General features: G+C 43.1%; 1 protein-coding gene across 1 annotated transcript in view; it reads left to right on the forward strand.

Moving 5' to 3' along the window:
- Window positions 1–1,385: 1,385 nt before the first annotated feature.
- PTPN22 (protein tyrosine phosphatase non-receptor type 22) overlaps window positions 1,386–21,147 on the forward strand; it is a 52,804-nt gene continuing 33,042 nt past the window's right edge. Inside the window, 5 exon segments of the mRNA XM_013003769.1 lie at window positions 1,386–1,472; window positions 19,690–19,798; window positions 20,086–20,162; window positions 20,293–20,388; window positions 20,844–20,882. Coding sequence (XP_012859223.1) covers window positions 1,386–1,472; window positions 19,690–19,798; window positions 20,086–20,162; window positions 20,293–20,388; window positions 20,844–20,882 — 408 coding nt within the window.

Raw genomic sequence — 21,147 nt, forward strand, 5'->3', positions numbered from 1 at the left:
GGATGTATTATCAGGAGGGACTCGTTTCTGGAAAAGGACATCAGATTTAGTAAAAGTAGAGGGTCAGCAACCAAGAGGCAATTCCCCCGTGAGGTGGATTGATACAGGGTCTGCAAAATGAGATCAAACATAGCAATTGGGAGGATGGTGCAGGACCAGCCAGTGTTTCACTGGGCTGCGCACAGGTTCCTGAGTGGGAATAGATTTGCCTGCACCAAAGAGAAACTTCTGCCCTCCCACATAGGTGGTTTGGGGTGTTCTCACACCGAGTAAGACACTCTTGGACAGATTTGTACCCTTTGAGGAAAGACTTGTGTAAACTGAGAGCTGCAAGCGTTTTCTGGAACATGCACAGTGCAGCTTCCTGAAACAGAGATCTGTTTTTCCAAACCATTGGCTGCAGGGTAGACAGGTCTTCTCTGGAAACAGGGTTTCCATTCTGACAGTTAAGCTGCTACCAGACGGTGGCTGTTTTTACTTTCTATTTCCTCAGAGTTTACCAGCCTTAGACATGGGGGCTCAGGTGCCATGGGCCTGGCCAGGTGCTCCTGCGGGGACCTACTCTGCTCCAGGTTCTGGACTCCCACTCTGGACATCCAACTGAAGCTCCAAACGCTACTATGGTATGGGAAGGTTCTAGAAACCACACTTCCCGTAATGGGGTCAGCAGTTCCCCTGACCTGAGAGAAGCATCAACTGTCAGAAGCAGCTGACTTTGCTTCATCCTAAGGGAAGTGTGAGGTCTATATGGGAGACTTGCAACTAAAGACTTGCCATTCAAACGCCCTCGCTGATGAGCCGAAGTTTGCTACTGATCAGACTGGCAGGGAAGATTTGGGAAAAGGCTCTCACCAAAGTCAAGCCACTGCAAACCGTGCCTGGTGTTTATTTCTGGGCCTAAGTGAATGTTGCAGAGTTCATTGGGAAGTTGAGGAAACAAAAGGTATGAAGAGGGCTCTTGTGTCCACTGGCATCATGGGGAGAGATAGGGTTCCTTCATGAGACCTGTAATTCTGCTTTGTTCTCTAGGAAGCCAGGGGAGAGGTGGATTTTACATAAATATAGGGTGGAACCGCTTAGAGCTAAAGCAGACCACACGTTCTGTTCTGGTTAGCCTCTTGTTAAAGACTTGAATTGTAACCAGGTTTCTTTGTTGAAAACGAAGGCGCTAGGGCCCGGCAGCGAGATGATGGCTTTGTTGTGTGACCACAGAGGCAGGTTACGCACTAATTTCCTCTAGTGCTTGTGATGAAGTCAGTAAACCACAGCCTTCAGCATGTTCTGCTCAGGCGGCGGCAGTGGCTTCTCAGTGGCGTCTCAGCCATGACACACATTTGACATGTCCTCTCTCAAATCCTCAGGGATTGTCTCTCTTGCTCTGCAGCATGGACCAACGGGAAATTCTGCAGAAGTTCCTGCACGAGGCCCAGAACAAGAAGATTAAGAAAGAGGAGTTTGCCAATGAATTTCTGGTGAGTCGATGTGTCCCACTCTCAGGGTAGTTACATAGACTCTTTCACTGATCTGGGGGGTGGGGGGGGGGTCTGCATCTCCTACACCGGATTGCTCTGGATAGAAATGACCATGAGACCTCGGAGGGAGGAGGAGGGGACGGAGGCACCCTGAAAGTTCCACTCCTTTGAGTGCTTTTTATGTACATTAGGTATTTGCTCCACAGGACTGCCTATGACATTTTGTCGGCTCTATCTTGGAACTTAACCAGAGAGCTTATAGGAGACATACACAGTTCCAGTCATATAAATACTAATACCAATTGAACATGCAGCGTTCCCTCGGGGATCTGAGTTGTGACGAATGCTCTAAATGACTACTTTTATTATATAATGAGAGGAAAGTGCCCAAGACTAACATTTTATGGCTCAATGAACATTTTTAACCTCACTCCGAGATTCCATTTGGATGCCATCGAGTTTTTAAAAACAACAACACCAAAATGACCTGTGTTGATTTGGGTGAAGAAACAAGTATTACCCCATGTGTTTTTGCAGTAGCCGAAGTCCCCCGGCCGTCCTTTGCTTGGCCATGTGAAAGGCTGGGGTGAGGAGTAAGAAGAAGGTCTGGCGTCCACTGGAGTTGATTATCCAGAGGAGAATTGCCTCTCCTCTGTGGGAACTGTGGTTACCGATGCCGAATCAGCCGGATCGGCCTTTCGGCTCCCCTAACCGGGACCATCAGGTCACATAGGGTATCTGACAGTCCCTATCACGGATTTTGGACTCCTTTCCGGATAGGGTTTGAGAGATGTACAATCGGGACGTTTCACACCTTAACCCTTCAGCGGTGAAGAAAGTAGGCAAAAAAGCCCAGGGGACTGACAGATAAAACCTAGAATGAAATCATGATTCGGTTGCCAACAGTTTTACACGTTCCTTAATCTCCCCAAGCCCCTGTGTCCTATTTTATAAAATGGGCTGATAGTTGACGCACTCCCTGCCCTCACAGGACTGTCGCCACGTTGCACTGAAAGACCAAGAGTCATGAGACATGGCCACTGAGTCAGCCTTCTTGATGGAGCCCCTGCTGTGTGCCAGGCGCTGTGCTAGGCCCTGTGGATACAGTGGTCAACACAATCACCAAAGAGCCATGTCTTCATGGAGATGGCTTTCTGGTCCACACGAGCCCTGTGAAGCCTGGCGCGGTTAGCGATTGTGATTGAGTGATTAAATATGATGATAGGGAACAGTTATACTCAGATAACACCAGGGCTCCTGGATTTCATGGGGTGCGCTGGTGGGTGTGGGGGTGCTCTCAGTACCACTGCCTGAACTTTTCTGGGTTCCCAGAGCACGAGGGAATTGCGGTGTCCGAGCCCATGTGTCTCTTTAGGCACGTGCCTGCCCTTGGTCATTAATTCCTAAGCCAAACTCTCCCAAGGCATAGAGGGAAAGCAAAGAGGGAGTTTGGGGTGGGTGGATGCTTTTTGAAAACGATGTAACTGATCTCCCTAATTTTTTACCTTTTCTTATCTCAGGCCATTGTCATCTCTCCCCCAAATTGTGGCAGTCACCTCCTACTTGGTTCCTCTGCCTCTAGCCTGGTCCCACCTTTCTACCCATTTTCCATTCAGCATTCAAGCTATCCTGTAATAATGCAAATCTGACCTTTTTCCCTGCTGAAAGCCTTCTATGCTTTGTCTGTTTCTTTTCCTCTTTTCTGCTAACAATCGTGAAATAGAACACAATTAGGAAAGTAGATCAATCCAGGGCAGTATATTTACGAATTATAAAGCAAACCCCAGTAAAGCTACCCCAAATCAAGAACTAGAAGATGGTCAGACCCTAGACACCCCTCTCTGTCCCTCTTCTGTCAGGCCCCAGACCCCCACCCTGTCCTGCCCAAGGGTGATCACCAGGCTGACTTGAAAATTAATCATTTCCTTGCTTTTCTAGCTCCTGATTTGAAGGAGCTTGTTGTTGGGTGGTGATTAAGTGGAATCTCACTGTTCACTGTTCATTGACTCACGTCCTCCAGTGGAAAAACAGTCCTGCTCTTAGCCCACCTCAGGTTCATCTGAGATACCAGAGGGTGTGGTTTTAGGGGAGTGGAGGTGGCGGGGAGCTGGATGGGGGCTAGGTTGCTTGCTTGAGCAAAGTAAATACTGCCATTAAATTAGTGAGTTTCACAACTCATCACATTCCACACACACCCCTTAACCCCCCAATATGCAGTCATGCATCACGTAACTCCACAGTATGGTCGGTGAAACAGGGTGCTGATTTGAACACCATGTAAACGCCATACAATGTTGCAGTTCAGAAGGAGGCTGGCTTCTACGATTTAGGTGAATTCCTAAATCTGCTCTTCAGCTCAGTTTAGGCATAAATGAGAACCGTTTGGAACGGTTCACAGCCCGCGTCAGTTGGTCAAAGGTTTGTAGAATGTACCTATGTACGCATTTAAAAAATTAAACACTTCCAGAGACCCTAAAACTTCAATGCAGGAATAATATTTTGATGAATGTTGCAAAGTAGTGCCCCTTTGTGATTGTAAGCTTTTGCGTGTATTTTGAATTTTCAATAGAATAAATAGGCATTATGGGAGTTGGACATGGACGTACATGCGTGTGGCTGGATATTGCTCGGACGGAAGGCATGTGGCGCATGACTGTATTCTCTTGGTGTCTGATGCCTCTGGGGTTTGTGAACTGATTCTGCGGCACATTGCCAGATGGCAATTCTGCTTTCGTAGAGAGGCCTTGCCCCCTCTGGCATTCTCTGGCCTGTCACCACTTAGATTCCAGTCCCCATTGCCCCCTGGTCCCCCCGGTCTGGTATCTCTGTTCAAACAGAGAACACTAACCACAATTAGACCTGGCAGCCCCGTGTGACCGCTGGAGCCAATACCAGGCGTAGGTTTTCTTCTTGCGCTGTGACTAAATTTCATTGCTTTAACTGAGCTGTCACTGCACGGTTTCCACGCGTTCGTTCACATATGTTCCCTGCTTCGCGGAGCACCACCTCGAATTAGAGAGGCAGCACTAAACAACTAAATGCCCACTTATCTAATCACAATTGTGATCATCTTGATAGGGGTGTCAAGGAAGCATCACGTTCCCATAAGGTAACCACAGCTGTTATCAATCTGTGACTTACTGAGGAGGAAACAGGCCCTGAGAGCGAATTGGGCTACACTTGTTCAGCTGTGGAACAGAAGCGTTGCCATTTAAGCCAGATTTGGGTCATCTCGAGCCGTGAAATAATCCTTATGCAGCAGTGATTTACTCCAGTCAATAATAGGGAGTCCCTCAAAGCCTGAGGCAAACCCCCATTGGTGTAGTTTTACCCAGCCCCAAACAATGGTATGTGACCATATTATTGAAAATTCCTTAAAAGTACTTTTTAAAAAGTCCTTATTGTATTATTCTTATGAAGCAATATTCTTATAGGGTTAAAAAAATACCAACAGTCCGAAAAACAAATTTTACTTTGTGGATCTTCTCATTTGTATCCATTTATATAATATTTTCATATGACTGTAATTGAGGGTATGTATATAATGTTATATTCAAATCTTTTCACTTAGCATTATACCAACATGATTTATCATGTTGATTCAAAATATTTATGATCTCTAGTGACTAATGAACTCTGGTAGCATAACAGTTAAGTGCTTGGCTACTAACTAAAAGGTTGGCAGTTCAATCCCACCTAGAGGCTGGTGGAAGACCTAGCGATATGCTCCCTAAAATACCATGGGAGTCAGTTCTACTCCTTCACATGGAATCTCACTTGCCAGCAGGCACCTAACAACGACAATGATGCAACATGGCATAATGAAAAAATAATCATCGATAATAGCCAATACTTCTGTTGCTATTACTGTGTGTTAGATGCTACTCTATGCACTTTTATATTTCAATTTACTTAACATTGAGAAAGGTACTATTATTATATGAATTTTATAGTCCATGAAACAGAAGCACAGAAAGGTTAATTGACTTGCTCAGGGTCACCCCGATAGCAGTATAAACTGAGTTTTGAACTCAGACTTGTTGATTATGTATAATGACATTGGGATTACCAGTAAATCTAGGTTAAATTTAAGTTCTGCCTATGATTTGTGACTTGAATAAAGTCATGGGAAAGTGGGAACAAATATTCATTTTGCAGAATTGCAGCGAAGAGACGAGAATCCGTGTATAAAATGCCTGACAGAGTGCAGGCACCAGTTAACGTCATCATTTCAATACTGGTGGACTTTTAGGCTGTTTCTAGTTTTTCTTGATAATTAACAACACTACAGTGGATGTTTGTTCATGTGGCTTTTCAGATCTTTTGGGTTTCTTAATGGGGAGGTAAGACCCTGATTTAGATATATTTTTATAGCGATCCATATAGTAAGGCTTACGCAGAACAAAGACAAGATATGGACAGATGTGAGTCATCTGAATGAGGGTGACCATCAGCAGGAGGCCATCAGGGTGTCCGGATGATTTACAGTCACGTGCCTAAGTACACAGAAACTGGACAACAAGTGACATTCATCACAAAATCATGAGTGGCAATAGATGGGTTGATTCATCACCATCCCACATAGCAGAAAAGGGTCAATGATGGCTACGCACACTATTGCAAATTTAAAAAGGATTATGACTAATGGACCCTGGTACTCCAATTTCCATGAAAGACCAGCTCAGGCAATTGCCCTAGGGCAAGCCTTCCCCTCCCTAGGGGCAAACTTTCTACATTGTTGATTAAAAGTCAGAAAGAACTCAATGGGGGCTGAATTTACGCACAGACTCCAAATGGATCTAGGGTTCCTACTGTAAACGGCAAATGAGCCCTTGCGGGGTAGGAGGGGTGGATTATGACTTGGGTTGCTAACCGCCAGGTCAGCGGTTTGAAACCACCAACGGCTGGCCTGGAGAAAGATGAGGCCCACAGGGACAGTTCTACCCTGACCTGTGGGGTCACCATGAGTCGGAATTAGCTCAATGGCAGTGAGTTTGGTTTTGGTTTACGGTAAACTGCAATCTTCCGAAAATCCAGTGTTCAGAATTTAAGCTCTAATATAGTTGTTGTGCCCTGAGGCTAGATCCCCCACAATGTTCCGATTGAGTCAGAGTATGAGCATCTACATGGTTAAATGTTACCAAATTTATTTTCAGAGAATTTTTCTCATTTTCAGTATCGGAATTTATAGTTTATTTACCACCTTGCTCGTCTTGATGTAATAACTATAAAAAACAATAAAAGCTCAAATGCATTGACTCTTTAGCATGTGCTAGGCTAATCTGCTAAGCACTTTATTATATATGAGGGGGCTTTAAAAAGTGTGTGGAAAAATGGAGTACAGAGATGCAGCATTCTCCCACGGACTTTTGAAGCCCCTTGTACAATTTCATTTCCGTTCACCTTTACAACAATCCCCGAAGAGGAAACTATTAAACTTCACTTTACTCACAAAATGGCAAAGCTGGGCTTTGAAAGCCTGGCATGTTGATTTCCAACTTATAAATTTATGCGATCGCAGGTAAAATCCTAGATTTATAAGATTAAAATAGTACTTTGGTATGTTCACTGATTTCGGAGCCTAAAAAATATCCAAGATTATTTCCAATTTCCACAATCTTTAATCTTCAAAAAAATAAATTGACAGTCTTCATTAAAAAAAGTAGTGAAAAAAAGGGTAGGATTTCCGTTCATCTGCTTTCCACAAACCCAATAGCGACCATTGGAGGCATGCTTTAGGCTCCTTGCTAACGTGTCTCCTAAGCACAGAACCTCCTGTCCTTCTGAAGAATCTCCTTCCAGGTAAAATGCATTCTGCATGATCCAGCCTCAAGTGCCCCTCCAGACTTTTACAACACGTTCAGCCTTTCATGCTTGCTGTGTTTACTCGGCCACAGGGCCTTGGCACACGCGCTGATACTGTTGCCTGGACCTTCTTCGCGCTCCTCTACCAGTGGTGGTGGTGGTGGTGGGGTTTATTAGGAGCAGTCAAGTCCGGGGGATCTAACTTACCGGGATCCTTTGTACAACAAAACAAAACACTGCCCAGTCCCGTGCTGTCCTCACAGTCGGTCTGTTTGAGCTCATCATTGCAGACAGTGTGCCAATCGATCTGGTCAAAGGGCTTCCTGTCTTTCGTGGCCCTACCAGGGTAAAACCCTAGTGGCACAGTGGGGTAGGCATTGGGCCCCTAACGGCAAGGTCAGCAGTTTGAAACCACCAGCTGCTCTGAGGAAGAATGAAGAGACTTTCTCTGTCCGAAAAGAATGATAGTTTCAGAAACCCACAGAGGCAGTTTAACCATATCTGAGAGGATCGCGATGAGTAGAAGCTGACTTAATGGCAGTGAGTTCGGTTCTTGAGTTTTCTACTTTATCAAGTGCAATGTCCTTTTCCAAGGACTGAGAATGTGGGATGAAGTCTTGCCATCCTTGCTTCTAAGCTGTGCTTACACACAGACAAAGCTTAAAATAAATATATATATATACATATATATTTATGTGGTTTAACAGCAAATAATAAAAGAGGTACCCGAGGACCTGATGCCAGGGGCTTACGTGGAGAGCAAACGTTTTGAGAATGATGAGGGCAACGAATGTACAAATGTGCTTTACACAATGATGTATGGATGGATTGTGATAAGAGTTGTATGAGCCCGAGATAAAATGATTTTTAAAATAAATAAATAAAATAAAAGAGGTACCCATACCACTCAGATCAAAGGGGAAATAAAAGTTTCCCATACCCCAGAAATCTCCTGAGTATCTTTCTCAATCATATCCATGGCATACCAGTCAGCCTAGAGGTAAACACTACCCTGACCCTTATAGTGGTCATTTGTTTTGTGTATAGCATTCATATCTATCTATGCATTACTAAACAACAGCATTTCATATTGTTTTCGAACTTTATATAAGTGGAATGTTTCATTTTATGTCTAGCCTCTTTACATTTAAAGTTCATCCATTTGTTGCATGTAGTAGAGTCTTGGTTTTTTCACAAGTATTTATTTGTTTTTGCTATCTTATACCTAGACTGGTACATTTAAATTTAATTTAATTATTTAAAAAATCATTTTATTGGGGGCTCGTACAACTTTTATCACCATCCATCCAGCCAGCCATTGTGTTAAGCACATTTGTACATATGTTGCCATCATCGTTTCCAAAACATTTTCTTTCTACTTGAGCCCTTGGCATCAGCTCCTCATTTTTTCCCCTCCCTCCTTCACCCTCTCTCCCTCACGAACCCTTGATAATTTATAAATTATTATTATTTTGTCATGTCTTACACTGTCCGATGTCTCCCTTCACCCACTTTTCTGTTGTCTGGCCCCCAAGGAGGGTTTTTTTTTGTAGATCATTGTGATCGGTTCCCAATTATTTTTTATGAATTTTGCCAAGATACAATATGAGGGTAAGTTAAAAAAAAACATGCTAATACCCATTTGATATGTGCAGGGATTTATTCCAAACAAAACGAGTTTTAACCCATCTCTGCAATCAGTGGCTGGCTGCAGACAAGTTCTCTCAGCTATCTACTTGTCTTAGTCTCTGGAATTCTGTTGGTATAGTGGGCTGAGTTGAATTGTTCACCGCAAAGTCAGCAGTTCAAAATCACCAGCCACTCCTCAGGAGAAAAATGAGGCTTTCAACTTTCGTGAAGAGTTACAGTCTCAGAAACCCACAGGGGCAGTCCTACCCTGTCCTAGAGGGGCGCTGAGGCGGCATCCCCTCGATGGCAGCGAGTGTGATTTGAGTTTGTCTTCATCTTTACGTTTCCTTCAAAAAAAGGCCCAATTAAAACAGCGGCTGCCCAGGGGAAGTTAAAGTCAAAGAAGGGAGGTCAGTTCTGAAGGTTTTAACAACTGGTTTTGAGAATCCAAAGGGGTAATCTTGATCAGCCTCTTTTGAGGGTCATCGGATGACCCTAAGGGCTTATTATAAGGACGTTTTAAGAAAATGGAAGATGGCAATGGCGTGGACAAGGTCTGGATATTGCTGCAAAGCCACCTCCCTCACCCTCCCCGCAACCCTCAATCTGTACACAAGCTTATTCTTCAAGGCGAGTCAGACCTGTCCTATGAGAATTTCCTGGGGAAACCATACCCCGCCCATCCGAAAGCCCCATCTTGCCTCTTTAGACTGTTTTTGAAGGAACCCGCTGGTTCAGACTTGAGGACGCCCAAATGCTGCTTAGCCACGGCCATAAACTGAGGAGCACACAGTTCTTCGAGAAAGGGCTATCCTCCGCCAGGGAGTTTATGTCAACTAACAGCAACACCGCACCGGCTTCCCAAGGGTGTCAAGGTTCCGGAAGCAGAGAGCCCTACCTTTCTCCTGCTGAGTGGCTGGTGGGTTTAAACCTCCCATGGCTTTCTGGTCAGCAGTCCAATGCTGACCAGAAAATGCCACCCAGACGCCTTTGTGGAGGGCTGGAGAGATGGAAGCACCACCTTCAGAAGTGAGTAGACCTTGAGAGAGATGTCAAGAAATGATGACTTCACATTTTGATGTTAAAAACCATCATTATTTATACTATATACATTTTGACATATCCTTGTATATATCATTACTGTTGGGATCATAGGATGTGCTGAGATAAGACTGCTACTGGGACAGAGTGACATCAGTTTGGGACCACCACTGTCCTGCACCCAGGGTTTATTTTTGCTTCTCTACATGATTTTTTTTTAAGTATACTCAGAGTTGGTCAGAATCCTAATCACATAAAAAACTCACCAGACACCAGAGTGCTTATTTATTCTTCATTTTTCAGGGGGGGAAATAACATACAGAGTGGAAGTTTTCATTAGTTGGCTAGCATATTCTCTACTTTGGAAGGAAACTTCCATACTTGATGAGGATGTTAGTGGCCTATCATGGTAAGAAGTCACTCTCTCCTCATTTGAACCCAAAGCCTGGTGTCTAGCACGACGCTTCTGGGCAATACTAGGGCACACTAACAAGTGCTTGCTGTCTGACTTGCCTTCCCGGAAATTTAATGATAACCATCCTTTTCCTTCATTGTATCAGAGAGATGACAATTGACCAAGGATGGGGCACCCTCTTTAGCCAGTGGTACTGCAGCTGATTGTAGTTTATGACATGCACTTTCTGTCATCTTACTGTATGCAGGCTAACATTTGTTGTGTGTTACATGCTGGTCCATGTTCGGTACTTGTTTGTGCTTACCGGAGAAAGAGGAGGCTTTCTATCCCCATGAGCAGTGACAGTCTTGGAAAGCCACCGGGGTGGTTCCACCCTGCCCTGTGGGTTGCCCTAAGTCAGAATTGACTTGATGGCAGTGAGTTTGGGATTTTTTTTTGTTTTGAGTTTTCTTTTTTACATCGCAGGCAGTTGAAGCATCTTCATTAGAAATCAGGTGTTAAAAGTATGAATTGTGTATAAAAAGTAAGCTTAGCAATGTCAAATATTATGTAAACAATATGCATATACAAACTAATTGGATGTCTGTATATGTATTTTTTAAAGACTGGGAGGGATACAGAAATAGTAACTAGTTTCAAGTAGATAGGGCAGTTTGATTATGATGTATCTCTTTCTTTTTAAAGAATAGTTTGCAGTGGGGAAACTACAAATAACAGATGCACAAATAACAAAAATACCTCTAATACCACTTTACTTACCAAACAGGTCTGCAGTTAAGATATTATGGTCCTAGTGTTAGCTCCCATAAAGATAGCTGCAACCTAGCAAACCTCTGGGGCAGTTCTACTCCGTCCTGTAAGGGTGCTGTGAGTTGGCATGGACTCGACAGCACCTAACAAGGGTTGATCAGAGTTCAGGATTACAGTCTCTTATGTTCCCGGTATAGCCTTTCAGGAGGCAAATCTGTATCCTGTTTCTGATATACCAAAATATGCCAGGGAATCCATTCTGACTCATAGCGACCCTACAGGACGGAGTAGAATGGTGTCTGTGGATTTCTGGGAACGCGATCTTCACGGGAGTAAATGGCCTCATCTTTCTCCCTTAGAGCAGCCCGTGGCTTTGAACGGCTGACCTGTGGTTCTCAGCCCAACTCATAACCCTGTACACTTGGGTAGTAGATATCAATGAGATCACCATAAGTGGGAATCAATGTAATGGTAACTAACAAAAACAACATAGATTGAAATCCTAAAAAATGGGCCAATTCTTTGATCACACTTAAGGATTCATCCAAAGGAAAGATATCTATATAGATTTTGTGTACGCATAATTTAGAAAACGGAAGCTTGAAACAATTTAACTGTCTACCAGTACATATAAACAAACAAGTAATTTATGTAACACTTTATACATTGGGATAGTCTTTTCCCATTAAAAGTCATATAGAAGTACACAAATTGATTCCTAAAAAGAACAATTTCCAAAATTCAGTATAACATGTTTATCGAATTTTTATTATACACATACAGGTAAAACATATTTAGAATGGCTAACTCCAGGTAGCAAGATCATAGGCAATGTTTATCATTACTTTTGCTTTTCTATGATTTTGTCAAAATAGATAATACTATTTTCTTTTAAAATTTTGTATTTAAAACTTTATTTCTTGGGAGTGAGATATTTTACAGAAAAGATAAATCTTGCAGTGATTAAATAGGCAGACATACTCCTCAAAGTGTGAAGGGCTCAAAGAGCTCAACTAGAAATAAACTACTCAGCTCTGAGGCCCACGTCTGCCTGCTAATTTTGGTTCGTTTTCCACTAGAAGTCAGACGGCACTGTGGCAACTTCTGGAGCTTCTTCCTAGACACACAGAGAAGATCTGTCTATACATGTTGGTTCCCTTCTCTAGAGAAGACCTAGATACGTCCTGGTTTTATGTTTATTTATAGTAACGATATTAACCAAACAGCCTTGAAGACATTACTCATGCAGAGCAAGTGTACATCTGTTATATTGAAATGACTCAGTGTGAATCAGTCAATCACTTGAAACTATTTACTAGCGTTTCTTGACTTAGAACACTTTAAGGTCTTTTTTTTTTTCTTTTGCGGTTGCCACCAGAATAAATACATCTCCTAAAAATCCTCAAAATCCACCTTCAGCCTCTACCTGGGCACCATATGTAGACCCTGTAGGACAGAGTAGAACTACCCCATTTTCAGATGCTCACAGGACATTTTAATATATTTTTTGCCATTTTCTCACATTTTATACATCTAAAGTTGAATATTGTATTTACTCTCCCTAGAGTAGCTATTGCCTCCTCACCTACCCACTTACCCTTCTTACTGGGTGGACATCAACCTCAGCAAGATTTTCTCTTAGTGCAGGTTATTGTGAGCACACTCAGAGACAGCTCAGGCTTGTCCTCCGCTCCGGGGGGGCACAGCACATTTGTAATTCAGTTCCTTAGTACTTGTACTTTTCCTGCCTCATTGGAGGCTTGGAATAGGTCACACTGACCAGCCGTTGTAAGGCACTCAAAAGTAGCTTGAGGAGCTCTGAAGACAGCCTCCACAAGAGGCCCAGATTGGACGTTTTGCTCTCTAAAATGCAGCTTATGCTGTGTCTTCTATACAATCACGTGATCTTTCAAGGCAAAAATAGTGTGGTCTCGTGTGTGTTTCTATTCTCTACCATTCTCTCTCTCTCTCTCTCTCTCTCTCTCTCTCTTATGTTACTTATAGTTTAGCTCCCTTTTGATCACCCATACATTCCTACAGTGTGGGAAACAGAAAGATTTCTCTCAAGTCGTCTTCCCCAAATATAAGTTAGACTTAGGACACTGCTTGCAGCTAATGGTAAATGATTGTCAAGTTATCTCTCTGAAGGCAGTCAGCTGCCAGACTACTGTCTGGTCCCACAAGTGGGGCCCACTCCTTGCTGTTAAGGACAATGGGCTACTTCACCCTAAAGGCTTGGGACCATCAGTTTGGTCCCTGCAGGGTGGGTTTACAACCTACTGATAATGGTTTCTATAGTGAGCCAGAGAATAGCAGGTCAAACCTGCTCAGTGACATCCAAAATTAAGCTCCCTCCCTGAATCTAGGATCTGCCCTTCTTGTCACATGTGTACCCCCATTACCTCCCCTTCCTATTAAGCGGATACCCCTAGATCACTCCCCTCCCATTACTGTATTACTTATAGCACAACCCTTTCCTGCGATGTATGTCTTCACCTGTAATTAGGGGGCTTGCACGGTCCAGAGAATATAAAAGCCTTGGTTAGCAATAAATATCTCTCTCTCTCCACGTGGACCACCAAGTGGGGCTGAGGTGAGCACGCTACCATGAAGTGTGTCTGACTCCATTATTTCAATCTCTCTTCTATCTCTCATGCTCTCTATGACTTTACTATAATCTTTACTTATTATCGCTGTACAATTGCACCTACTGGACCCATGATGATGTGTTAGGGGATGGTGTTCCCTCACACTACAGATAAACACACAATCTTTTTAGTTATGTGACAACAACAAGAGTAAAAACAACAACAAAAAAGCCCAACCCAATTTACTGCTGTCAAGTTGATTTTGACTCACAGTGACCCTGGAGGACAGAGTAAAACTGCCCCAATGGGTTCCCAGGCTTGCCAAAATCCCTGATGCTTAACCTATAGGTTAAGCATTGAAACTGCTATCTACGAGGTTGGTCGTTCAAACGCAGCAGCCATTTCTTCTGGAGAAAGTTGTCTGTTCCCACAAAGATTTACCATCTCAAAAAACCTAAATGGAGCCACTATGAGTCAGAATTGACTCAATGGCAGTGGATTTTTCATCTCTGTAGAAGCAGACTACCACCTTTCTCCCAAGGCGTAGTTCATGGTTCCAGCCGCGGCTGGTTATCAGCTGGATGCATTAACCACTGTGTACCAGCCCTCTTTAACATTCTGTTCCTTGTGGCTAGATAGTGGGCCAACGGTCTTACTCAGTTGCCCTTCATTAGTTCACCCTCTGGAACAAAATAGACCTTGATCATGGCTGAGAAGACCAAAGCACTGTAGGGACACATTGATGAGAAGCAAAGAAAGCTACAGTTGTAATGCAGTGGGACTACACATGCGTGCCAGTTCCACCAATGTTACAGTCTTGAAGGAAGCTCTAAGTCATCTTCAGAAGATGACTTAGAATTAAATAGACCGTGGGAGTCATGGGAAAGTTAGCTTGGAGAGAGAGCCATCGGCAACTGACTGAGGTGTTTGGACTTTTTCTTAGTAGTAAGGGGGATTCGTTACAGTTGTTTTGAGCAATAAGAGATCATGAGAACAATATTTTAGTAAGATTAGTTTAGTATAATTATATCCAATGGATTTGAGTGAGAAAAAAATAATAATAACAAAATACAACACTAGAGGCCCAATGGGCCAGAGAACCCCAGGACTGGGCAGCAGCGAGTTCTCCCAGACCCCTCCCCGGAAAGACCCAGTTTACAGGTTCACATTGTCTTTTGTGTGCCTCCACCATTCCACCCCCAATCCTTCCTTTCAACCAGAAACACTTACAAACCCCGGCAACCAGTTGCCAAGGGGGAGGGGTGTCTGCTTCACAGATTTGGCTGTTCACCATGGGTGAGTTGAGAGGAAGCAAGGCTGGCCAGGTAGCGAGGTCCTTGTTCTGGGCCAGGCGAAGTAGGGATGGGTGGGAGGGGGTTACTGACAGATGGGGTCTAGGCCGGAGCTAGGAGTCAGAGCTGAGACCCACTCTCCCCATGCCCCGCCCCATCCCCTCTTTGGCTCTGCTTCACCAGGAGGCCTCGCATATACCTGCTTTGACCACCAGGGTCTACGGCAGGTGCCGGGCCTGTCCGAGCAAACCTCACGTGCGGACTCAGCATCCGGAGTGTTTCTGCATCTGCCCGCTCACAGTTGGGCCCAGGCAGCGTCTCCCCAAGATGCCAGAGAGACCTTGGCAAGGCAGGGGAGGTGAAAAGTATGGAGTTAAAAAGTAACAACTATGCTAGTTCAGGTTGTAAGGGGAAGGGAAGAAAACTAAGGTATCTGTAGTGGGCATGGGAAGGAAGCAGGCTAGGCCATGCAAAGAATCACTAGGACTTGCTGACTGAATTAGAGGTGAGAATTGTGGGAACAGTGCACCCAAAGGCACCTCTCATATTCCATTGTCTGGGAGAAAGCTAGTGCTGTCTGCATTCACATACCAAATAGTTCATGCTTATTTCAGTTTCGAATGTGCTGCGTTTGATATTGTAGTAAGATACTGTAGATGAGGTTGGGACTTACATCATCTAAGTGGGATAGAGTGATCCCATAGGGCTTAGAATTACAGTTCAACTTATATCAGTCAAATAAGTCTACAAACCCGTGTCATCTGCCTTCTATAAGAGTACATGATGTCTCTGAGCAAAGGTATATAATAACAGAAGAGCAGAGAATTGAGGGCTTACCTTAGAGCTTTGGATACTTCTCAGTTCGATGACAGAAAAGGGAGCGAACCAGCGAGAAAGAATGCCGGGGAGGAGTCAGAAGACGTGGAGAACTAAGATCATGTAGACCGATGAGGACCAACAGAGGAGGAGGAGACGCCAACAAAGACATTAAAGAGAACGCAGACCGCAAGGTGCTGAGGGTCTCTGTAGTGCATGTGGTTGGTAGGTGAGAACTCATAGGGACCGATGTACAACAGAAGGAAACGCTGCCCGCCCTGGGCAGCCTCACAGTCACCGCTGCAGTTGAGCCACTGTGCCCATGGATTTCACTGAGTGTGTGTCTCTTTGTTGCCGACCCTATACTTTACCAAGCGTGATGTCCTTCCCTAGGGACTGGCCCTGCCTGATAACACGTCCAAAATACGTGAGACTTCAGTTGTCAAACGGCTCCAACCTCATACTTTCTACGACTCGAACAGCAAAGTTTGGGGGAAATTCTGCTTGGTGTTCATAACTTTGCTGACACCGGACGATCCGACTTGAAAAAGCCTGCACTGGCAGAGAGGGAGTCACGTGTCGTGTCTCGCCAAGGACACCAAGGGGTGACACTTCAGTCTAAGTGCTTCTCTCGCTCAGACAACATATAGTGCTTGTTAAAACATTCGTCGTTGTGCTTTGTTTTTGTGCGCTTTATTTGCATAAAATATTGGAACGATGGTTCCAGAGGAAGTTAGTGACACTAGCACTAAAGCTAAGAGGAAACCGTGAGAGCCATGATCGAGTTAAGGAAAGAAGTCATGGGAAATTTGAGTCAGGTCGCCGCTTGATTTGCGGGCTGAACACAATGTGGCAGTCGGCATTATCACCATTTTGGGGGTCGTGAAAGGTGTGAAATCATTAGAACTCAGGCCACCGAAGAGGTTGAAATGTTACTGTTAATTTGAATAAATCAGAAGAAATTCAATAGCAATAGCGTATCTGAGACAGTGATATTTGAGAAGGCTAAAAGGCTCCCTAGTGAATTTATAAGTATAAAGTTTGGACCTCAGAACCAATTATTTGGTTTTCCACGATTTGTTCTGGGAAAACATGCTCAGTTCGCAAACTTTTCAGCGTTCAAACACGCATTTGGAACAATGGAGTTTGACAAGCAAGGTATCGCTGCCCCTGGCACACTTGGAAACCTTGCTGTTCGTTCTCTCTTCTGAGCAACGTGCTGGTTACGCTTCTCTCAAGACAGATTTGTTTGTTCTTCTGGCATCTTTAATAGTGTACTTAAGATTCTTTGCCAATATCATCATTCAAAGGCATCACTTCTGTGGTCTTCCCTGCTCATTGTCCAGTGCTCGCATTCATACGAGTGATTGATAATATCTGGCACATTCACCCATTGCCATCGAGATAATTTCCGTTCCTAGTGACTTTATGCGGATGATGTAGCAGATTTTATTCAGGTAAGACTCCATCGTACTTTTCAAAACACTGACCTGAAGTGAAAAGACTAGAAACTTAACCTTCCTGTTGACCACTGTCATAGATTGAATTGTGTCCCCCCAAAATACATTCATTCTCTTCAAGTGGTGAGCTCACTGTTTAAAAATGGACACATAATGAAAATTGTTTTCTTTAGTTCAAGTCAAAAATATTTATTGGCTGACATAGATGCTTTCCCCCTTATCTTTCCCAAATTGAACAAGCATTTACAAAAATCGGATTTATTAGATAGTTTCCTTGAACGATAAAAGAGATAAACAAGATTGAGGCTAAGCTTGATTCATAGAAATAGACAAAAAGAAACTATTATTATGTTTCTGACCTACATTTTAGTCTATAGAGTAACATTAGCCAGGAGTTACTTCATTGTCTTAAGGAATTTCTCAACCCATTGAACTAAACCCTGCCTGGTGGTATCATATCCTACCAAGGGGATAGGATGGTATTTAAAGATTATTGTCTGGTAAAGGGAGGAACCTAAAATTTGGATCATATCTTTTTTTTTTAGTCTCTTTTTTTGTAAAATCATGTTATTGGGAGCTCTTACAGATATTGTAACAATCCACAATTCAGTTAGATCAAGCATAATTGTAGAATTTCTGCCACCATCAGTTTCAAAACATTTTCTTTCTTCTTGAACTCTTTGATATCAGCTTCCCTTTATCCCCTTCTTCCTCCAACCTACCCCCCAGGAACCCTTATTATTATATTACCATATATACTTGAGTATAAGCTGACCTGACTATCACCGAGGCACCTAATTTTACCACAAAACTGCAGAAAAAATGTGCTGAAAAACTTGGCTTATACATGAGTATATACGGTATGTATTACGTATTTGCTGTATCTTACACCATCCAATGTGTCCATTCACCTACAATTTTGTTATTTGTTCCCCTCAAGTGGGGTTGTACAGTCATCATTGCTATCAGTTCCCTCTCCCCTCCACCCCTTCACGTATCCTCAGGGAATCATTACTCCTGTTACTGTTTCTGAAGGGTCTTGAATTTCATGCATCAAATGATCTTAATTATACAAATGAACCTATGAAGGTCTAACAAGATTAATGAGGTAAAACCAAGACCATAATAGTGGAGGGAGGAAATATTAAAGAACTAGAAGATAGTTATGTGTTTCATCAGTGATATGCTGGGTCATATCGTTTTGAAATGATCATTTTATGGACTGAATTGTTTGAAATTATTCTGGCTATAAAGAGATTTTGTTCAGCTAAAGCTCTATTTTACTTTTTTAAAACTGACCCGAAAGGAAGAGACTAATGGAACTTAACTTTCCTGTTGACCACTGTCATAGATTGAATTGCATTCTCCCCAAAGAGTGTGTCAACTTGGCTGGACCATGATTCTCAGGGATTTGGCAGTTATGTTATTATGTAATTTGACAGTCATGTAATGATACTCCATGATGTGAACAGCCAATCTGTTGTAAGGGGTTTGGGGTGGGATACAACACCTTTACTCAGGTCACAGCATTTATCTCCTTTAAGGGGTGTTCCCCCAGGGTGTGGCCTGCATCACCTTCTATCTAATGAGAGTTAAAAGAAAGGAGTCCAACAGAGAGGAAGGGACCTGATTACTACCCAGAAAAACAATCTGGAAATGGATCATATCCTTTGCGCCAAAGGTCCCTGCACTGAGAACCTGCTAGACTAAAGGGAGATTGATGTCAAGACACATGTGGATCTCCAAAGAATGCTGCCCTCAATTCAATTCCTACTCATAGTGATCCTATATGAGTCTGATCTAGCAGTTTTATTCAGCTAAGTCCATTTTACTTTTAAAAACCGACCTAAAGTGAAAAGAAATGGAACTTAACTTTCTGTTGACCACTGTCATGGATTGAATTGTGTTCCCTCCAAATATATTCATTGTCTTCAAGGGCCTTCCCCCAGGGCTTCTAGAGGCAACAGAGAGAAGAGAAAGCCTTCCCCTCGAGCCTGCACCCTGTGTTGAGCTTCCTAGCCTCTAAACTGTGAGGGTATAAAGCTGTTTGTTAAAGCCCTCCATTTGTGATCTGTCTGTCAGAGCCGCACCAGATAACTAAACAGCACTTGCAAAGAAAGTTAAACTACTACTATCTGACTCTGTGCAAGGAGCATAAATCTTGTTTTTCTAAGGTATTTGGTTTTTTAAATATTCACCGGTTTCACCTCTAACTTTTAGCTATTTATAGCTTAGCTGCAATGAGTGTGATCTTTTCACTTCTTCAAATGTTACAGAACTCAGCTCTCCTTGTGCCCTGGAGCTCTGTCTTGCATGAGTCAGTCCCAGAAGAAGATAGAAAGGCTGAAGTGGAATGTTGGGAAATAGCTTCCTACTTAACTTCCTCAGGGACATTTAACTATTCTTGAACTTTTATTACAGAAGCTGAAAAAGCAATCTACCAAGTACAAGACAGACAAGATCTATCCCACAACTGTGGCCGAGAGGCCCAAGAATATCAAGAAAAACAGATACAAAGATATCTTGCCCTGTAAGTTTTTATTTTTCACTGTAAACATGTACCTTCTCCCAAATTCAATCACTCCTGCCCTCTTTTTTTTTTTCTTTTCTTTTTTTACCCGTTGCTATTCATTATCCTGGAACATGGCATTGACATACTAGTTGTATTCTTTCTGACAGCCAAAGGGTATCCATTCATTAATTCCCTCATGCATTCATCATTTCTGAGCATCCACTATTGTGTGTTAGGCCTCAACTTCCAGTAGACCCTCTGGCTAAGACTTCTTAAGGACCCGGTGTCTTCCTTTTACATTACAGATGACCACAGTCTGGTAGAACTGTCCCTGATGACCTGTGAGGAGGACTCCCGCTACATCAATGCCAACTTCATTAAGGTACATTGAAAGGAAACAACAGCAATTCCTATTTCCCTGGGTCCCTAAGAATTAGGGGAAAGCAGGAGGCCAGAGTAAGAAGATAATTATTTGTAGTTAACTACCCAATGTAATTTCTTCTCTTCTTTAGGGAGTGTATGGGCCCAAAGCTTATATTGCTACCCAGGGTCCTTTGGCTACAACTCTGCTGGACTTTTGGAGGATGATTTGGGAACACAATGTTCTGGTAAGCATAGTTGTTTGTCTTTCACGTTAAGAAGTGGACAGGGAAAGGAATTAGGGGCCGTGACTGCGGTGCTTTGTCCAATTAAACCGATATTTTTGTGTGAGCGTGCCTGCGTGCATGTGTGTGTGTTGGGGTTGGCTGATGGCACATCAGTGGTCAGTCACCTTTTAGTCAAAATGACAATGTCACTTTTGTTTGAGGAAATGAAAGTTCTCACTCTGACAGGCTCATTTGTTAACAAGAAGTTAATTCACTGACTTGAATAGAGAAGAGAAAAGTGGGAACAGAAAGAAGGAAGAGTAGGAGAAAAATCATATAATGTATCATTATTTCATTTTTTGGTTAGAAACAAACCAAACCAAACCACACAGAAAAAAATGAGTAGCACGTTTGGGGCCTAGGACCCATGCCTAAGTATAATAGACATTTCTGTTTCTATCTGCTTTATCTCCCAGGTCATAGTCATGGCTTGCATGGAGTTTGAAATGGGGAAGGTGAGTTACTTTCTAATACCTGTCTACCACTGGTATAGGGGAAGAAGAAAGAGGCAGCACAAAACAAGTAGCAGACTTTTCCTTAAGGTGCCTCAGTAAACATCACATTCATGGTCCTCATTTTCATTTAGGGTGGACCATGTGACTCCCAGGGGTGTGTGTGTGTTTAATCACACAAACCCTTTTTGGTCACTCTGCTCTAGTAGACTCTGTGTTTTACAAACAAGACATGCTTTTCAAAAGATGTTCCTTTTAAAATTATTCA

The sequence above is a fragment of the Echinops telfairi genome, unplaced genomic scaffold, assembly GCF_000313985.2.
Source record: "Echinops telfairi isolate 266 unplaced genomic scaffold, ASM31398v2 ScPeMD7_443;HRSCAF=831, whole genome shotgun sequence".
Classification (NCBI taxonomy): domain Eukaryota; kingdom Metazoa; phylum Chordata; class Mammalia; order Afrosoricida; family Tenrecidae; genus Echinops; species Echinops telfairi.